The sequence below is a fragment of the Amphibalanus amphitrite genome, unplaced genomic scaffold (genome assembly GCF_019059575.1).
Source record: "Amphibalanus amphitrite isolate SeventyFive unplaced genomic scaffold, NRLGWU_Aamphi_draft 001869F_arrow, whole genome shotgun sequence".
Lineage (NCBI taxonomy): Eukaryota > Metazoa > Arthropoda > Thecostraca > Balanomorpha > Balanidae > Amphibalanus > Amphibalanus amphitrite.
The window spans coordinates 47,093-53,092 of record NW_024883362.1 but is presented as its reverse complement, the minus strand read 5'-3'; the positions used below and the strand labels follow the sequence as shown (position 1 = coordinate 53,092).

The 6,000-nt window shown below is 47.0% G+C and overlaps 1 protein-coding gene across 8 annotated transcripts in view; it reads right to left on the bottom strand.

Annotated features, from left to right (window-relative positions):
- Nucleotides 1-209: 209 nt before the first annotated feature.
- Nucleotides 210-6,000, bottom strand: part of LOC122375559 — a 50,482-nt gene continuing 44,691 nt past the window's right edge. Inside the window, exons 1-2 of one of the 8 annotated variants that reach the window (XM_043355034.1) lie at nucleotides 3,658-3,726; nucleotides 210-974 (exon numbers count right to left, since the gene is read on the bottom strand). In XM_043355034.1, the coding sequence (XP_043210969.1) occupies nucleotides 530-949 (420 nt within the window). In that variant the 5' untranslated portion in view covers nucleotides 950-974; nucleotides 3,658-3,726 and the 3' untranslated portion in view covers nucleotides 210-529. The other 7 variants (XM_043355036.1, XM_043355028.1, XM_043355032.1 and 4 more) reach the window with 7 other exon arrangements.

The following is a 6,000-nucleotide window of genomic DNA, read 5'->3' as shown; positions in this document are numbered from 1 at the left end:
TTAATTGGTGTGCAAAAAACGGCGGCGCTTGAGATATTTGCGAAAATCCACGCCCCTCCCCCCGCCCGCTCTCCCCAGCACGGCACGGGCTAAGTGACCCAGGGACATAATTAAATTGGTGTTTTTCAGCTTTTCCACGCCTCCCCCTCCCCACCCCTATCTGTGCGCTATCTGTTATCTTGGATCTGACGGAGAACAAAAACACGATAGACAACTTCAGCTGAGGCGAACCATGTATTTGGAAGGTTTATACCTGGTTTATACAATGTTCGTGGAAAAATATAAAGTAAACGCTTAAGATGCGTGTTGACGTGCAAATCCAAGCAGCATGTCGTGTCGTCTGGACAAAAAAGACGGCACTTTTCAACAATACCAACCAGACAGCGACGCACCAATTGAAAAACAGTACCAAACAGAATTATCAGGTACGGCGCAAAAATGACAAGTAAACCAAGTAAACCAGATGATAACTTGCTTCTTCACCAATGAATGTTGGGGGGGGGGGGGGCTCGGAAGCCCTGGACTGAGTTCACATCCCCGTATTGGGATGACAGTCCTGACGGTCAGCCATCTCAGCGATCAGCTTGTTGAGCTCCTGGCGTGCCGTCTGCACCTCTAGTTCGTGTTCGCCCACCTCGGCGATCACCTGGTAGAGCGCCTCTACTTGGCGTCGCACCCGTTCACTGTCGGCTTGCATCTGACGGTACCAGGCACTCTCCAGCTGGCGCACTGCGCGCTCTTGCACAGAGCGCAAGCCATCGCGTAGCTCGCGCAACCGCTGTTCGTCGCGCAGTCTCTTGGCGTTCACGCGCTCTACCAGCTGCTTGGCGCTTTCTTCCAGCTGGGCGGCTGAAGGGAGCGGCTCGTCAGCATGCCAACCTCGAGAGGCGTCGCCACCGCCAGCAGCGAGCGCAGCCTCATGAAGTCCAGCTGGTGCGTAGTCGGACATTATGGTGTGCGCCAGATCCGCGTAGCTGAACAGGACCTGCCGGAAGGTAAGCATCAAACTGTGCCAAGCTAACACCCGCCAATACCATCGAGTGTGTTTGTGTGCTGATTGGCTTTGATCGCCAAGCAGTCAGATCCATAGGTTGACTCGTCATGTCTACAAAATGGATACTTTTAAGACTCCATTCCAAAGTCTCGTGCTTATGATACCAAATAGTAATAATAGTCGAAATTGTCAAAACTGGGCCAAATAGTCAAATAAACCAAATAGTCAAATAAACCAAATAGTCAAAATTGGGCTTCAGGTGGGACCTTTGGTCGGGTTTGTATTAATCGATCAGGGCAAGTCCCCCTGAAATCTTTTGTGTGTGCAATGATAAATGAAATCGCGGTGTTAAGGCTCATAATGAAATAAAGTATAGGTTTAGATGTGATGGAAACCGTAAACCTTTAATAATTATAACGGCATGCCAGATAACTATTGATTTTCTCGGTGTTATTTTAAATACATTAATTAGCTTGACAATTAGGTTAGTCACCACATATATCGAGGTGTGTGTTATTTACCATTATTTCCCGTGACTATGAGTGAAATAATGTAAAACTGAATAAAACTGAATAAACTTAATAAAAACTATTCTATTTTTAACTTATTAGGCTTGGCGCCGGACCCATTCTCATGCAACACTTACAATTAAAGTGATTGAAATAAATAAACAGGCAATTGAACATTCCAATTGCTCAAACGAAGTGCGGCCCACACAACAAAGAACAATGTGTGAGTAATGATATCTTGAAACTGCTAGGTTAACCAAACTACCTTTACACAGGCCAAACAATTCACAGCCTCTACCAACCCCGCCCACTGGACGTTGTCGCACCTGGTCTCTAGCAGCGCCACCGCCGCAACGCAATCGCTTCCGTGGAGCCTGCGGAAGCCGTGATCGCCAAGCCATATATGGAAGGCTTTTGGTGTCAATGCATACATACATATCTCAATGAGCGTCCAGCAGCTCACTATCCAGGGGTAGCCATTAACAGTTGGTAGCGTTAGGTCAAATGGGCGCTCAAAAACTACTTGCCCAATGGGTTCCCATGATAAATCAACCTTTTTCAAACGGGCCTGGCACCAAGGCTATAGAACTCCAGGTAAGGACACCAGCCGTTTGACCTTGAACGCCGCCGGCCGGCCGATGACGTCATTGGAGGCAAGCCGGCTCGGCGGACACACAGGGCGAATGCATAACGGAGGGGCGTTGGAACGTTGCGGGAGCCAGGGAGATATTTTAAAGTGGTTGCATACCACCATTGTTTGTTGATTGATCTGCAGACTGCATCCTTTTAAACCTCGATGCATCCTAGGCCTAGATGGTGCGTACAATGTACATTCATGGAACGATCACCCCGTCCGACGTCCGTGGTCGAAGCTGTCATAGTATTTAAGACACTAAGATGGGTGCAATAACGGCGATCCGATCCCGTCTCTGGCGAATTTAGAGGGGTCGTAAGGACCCAGGCCGAATCTGACCGTCTATTTTTAGGGAAACGGGGTGGGTGAATTGACAACCGATGGCTTAAGAGATGATGAGAAGGGATCCCGTCGTCGATTGTTGTTTGACAGACAACACATGTTGTACTGGGCGTATGACCATCAGAGGTAATGCCTGAACGTAGGCAAGCATAATTGGTCTGTCATATTGTTTAGGAATATAAAATGGTAATGGAGATTATTGAGGATATGATCTCTACATTACGGGAATTCACTAATTACTACGGCCCATAGGGGCACCGCCGGAGCTGTTGTTTTGCCATCGGTCCCAGGCAACTCCAGGGAGCTGCAGTATCCGGCGGCCAAAGCGGCCACCTCGTCGACTCGCAGGTCCTCTGGGATTCCGTGATACTTTAGTGCTTCACCCACAGAAGCACGGGCATAGCAGTAGGATGTGGGGCTAGGTGTCTGTCCACCTCTTCATTCAAAGAACAACGTGTACAGCGCGTGGTCCCGCCGAAGCTCGGTATCGACCGTGACTTATTCACAACTGGCGGATCCAGGAAGCGGTATTGGACACTGCGGGGGCTTACCCCAAAAAGGTTTCTCGGAATTAATTTAAAAAACTCGGATTTCGATTCCTTGCGCACTGCTGCGCGGTGTGATTAACCAACATTTCCTCAGAAAAGTTGTGAAGTTTTCATTTATTCTCGAAAATCGATTTCGGGCGCTGCCCTGGTTGTTGGGGAAGACATTTGCCCCAAATGCCTTCCCCTGGATCCGCCAGTGGCCGTTGCCCCACTCCGAGCTTGACTGAAGACGTCTTCAAACCTCACCAGAAACCGATGGTAAGGTGAATTTAAATAAAATAACTCATCTCTGTCTGCCCGCCTAAATATACTACACATGGCACAGCACCCGGCCCTGTCGGAGCTATGAGCCGATCGTGATATTTTCGGCTTTCCCCATCCCAAGCTCGATTAGAAACGTTCTCCTTCCCCACCCGATTGCTGATGTCAATTCAAATTCAATGCCTCATCTCTGTCTGCCCGACCATAACCCATTCATTGCACACCGTTCAGCGCCCGGCCCCGCCAGAAGTATCCTAGCGCGCTGAGCAGTTGCCTCCAGCCGCGTCATCGCGAGGCCCCGCGCGGCCCATAAATGAATACATTGCGCGAATAGCCGTGTCGCCCCCCTGCCTGGCACATAATCCATACCTAAGAGAAAGCGCTAAGCCGATCGTTGAGAAAGGTAGCCTCAAGCTCTCCCTACGTTTTTGTCTAGCTTTTTTGATGCGCAAGTCGTAAGAGGTCCAAGAAGCTTTGGACGATACCCGGTGCTCAAAAAGCCCGTCCATTAGAGCAAAAGTTCCTGCGCATAAACAGAACTGTATGCCTGACCTATTCAATTACATTAGGCGGAGTGGAAGCAGCGACCACGGTCCATGTTACACCCAAGGCCATCTATAGAAGGTACAGTCAGAAACGACCAATCAGAAACCCGCCGCCGACCAATCAGAAACCCGGTTTACATAGCATACTTGACGAGGCTCTAGCTCGTTAATTTGGCGATAATTTCGATGCAGTGGTCTTCAAATATTTAGAGGGGATCATTTTGTAAATTGTTCAGCACCATTGGCATCTTTTGCAACATCACGGACGGAGATATAAGCTTGCAACTAACCCTATGTAAACGCGTCTAGAGACAGATCCTGAGTGACGTCACCCCTGATGCTCGAAAGGGGTACTCCATTCCTTTACAACGTAAACATGACTAACTTCATTTGAAGATTGTTGGCGACACTCTACACATATTGCTCAACCATTGATGTCATTGGAAAGTCCAACTAATTTTCTAGCGATAAAAAAAGAGCAGCAATATGCTAAGAAATGGCCGGTTTTGAAGATATAGACGATTTAAAAACCCTCTGCAGTTGCAGGAAAGCAACGTAAAAATGCATCGAGCTTATATTTTTACTATGAATAAATCATTTTTCAGTAAGTTTTTAGATATGGTATCGATTTATTCAACAACTTTATTACAATATTTTTATTACTTGGAACTTTATTTCAAAATAATATTTTCAAAAATGGCGGCTGTTGGCAAGTAGCTTTGAAGCGTTTGTGGCGCGCCGCGCCATTATTGTCCTGAGGCCCCCATATGATGTCATCAAAAGTGGAGTGACATGGGCCTGGTTACACCAGTTTGCTCTTAAATTGACCACCCCACCTTAAAGGAAATAGTTCACTTTCACGAAATTATTTTTTTTTTTGCAACGGATTTATGATTTTTTATGTTCAAAATAATCAGCAAAGAAAATAAAACCTTTTTATAACAAAAGATTATTTTCTATATTTTGATATAGGAAGAACTTTTCAGTTTCTGTAAGGCACACGCGATCCAGTATGAAAAGAGCATGGGTCCCGAAAATTCTTCAGAAACAGAAATTATCGCAGCCACCGGCATATGGGCGATCTGCTCGATCTGATAATGTTCCCCTGAATGTCCTAATTGATCAGTACGAGAATTTCTCTAGAGTTCTCGTAGATAATTTCTCTAGTTTCTGAATAATTTTCGGGACCCATGCTCTTTTCATACTGGATGGAAATATATGCAAGGCACACATCCTCAACGCAAGACACCTTTTTCGGGACGAGAAATAGAATATCTTTGCCTAGGGTGATCGTTGGGCTGTAAAAGCTCCTGATTTATGCTCGTCTCAGCCCAAGCTACGGAACTGCTATTCCAGTTCAAAACCCATGTTAAAAAGTGAACTATTTCCTTTAACCCTCGCATGTGTGCGGCGTTTGCCAGCTTCTAATGTGTAGGGGGGGGGGGTCGGTTGGACCCCCCCCTTGCCGTTTGGCCCCTGATCGAGCTAGAGCTTCGCGGAAAAAACGAGCGTGTTGCCCGTGGCGAGAGGAAGCCGATGATACCCAATTTTAAGGTCCTAGGTCATTGGTTGACCTTCCAGGTCAGGTCAATGACCCAAAGTCGGGAAAATCGGGACCTGTTAGAAAGTCGTAAAGTGTGGCTGCTAAGAGGTTTTTCGGGGTGCTGATCACGAATATCGTGTTAGTTTTGATCACAGATGATGTCTTGAAGCATTTAGACCAGGTCGGGTCAGGTCAGGTCAGGTCAACCAGTAGGCGTCGTGACGGGTATTCGTAGTACGTGTCAACCGCCTCTGACAGCTTCGTAACATGTTACGAAGTCACCAAAACTACTTCGTAAATGTTCAAATGGTTGCTAAATTCGAATTCAGCTCCAAAAACTAGCCTAGAAACATGTAAAACTCGAAAAAGTGACCCGAGGTCACCCGAGGTCACCAAAGGTCAATGACCTGACCTGACCTTCAGGTGACCTTGACACACACGGGAGTAACATCAAATCACATGTTTGAACGTTTGAAACCACGAAAAGCTTGCAAACACGCGGCTAGTGCGAGCCGACATACGCGAAATCGCGATTCCGGCCAAACATGGTCTCGGAAAAGAGGTCACAGGTCAAAGGTCATTTGGGTCAGGGTCATAAAATTTTCAGGGTAGGTGTAAAATTGA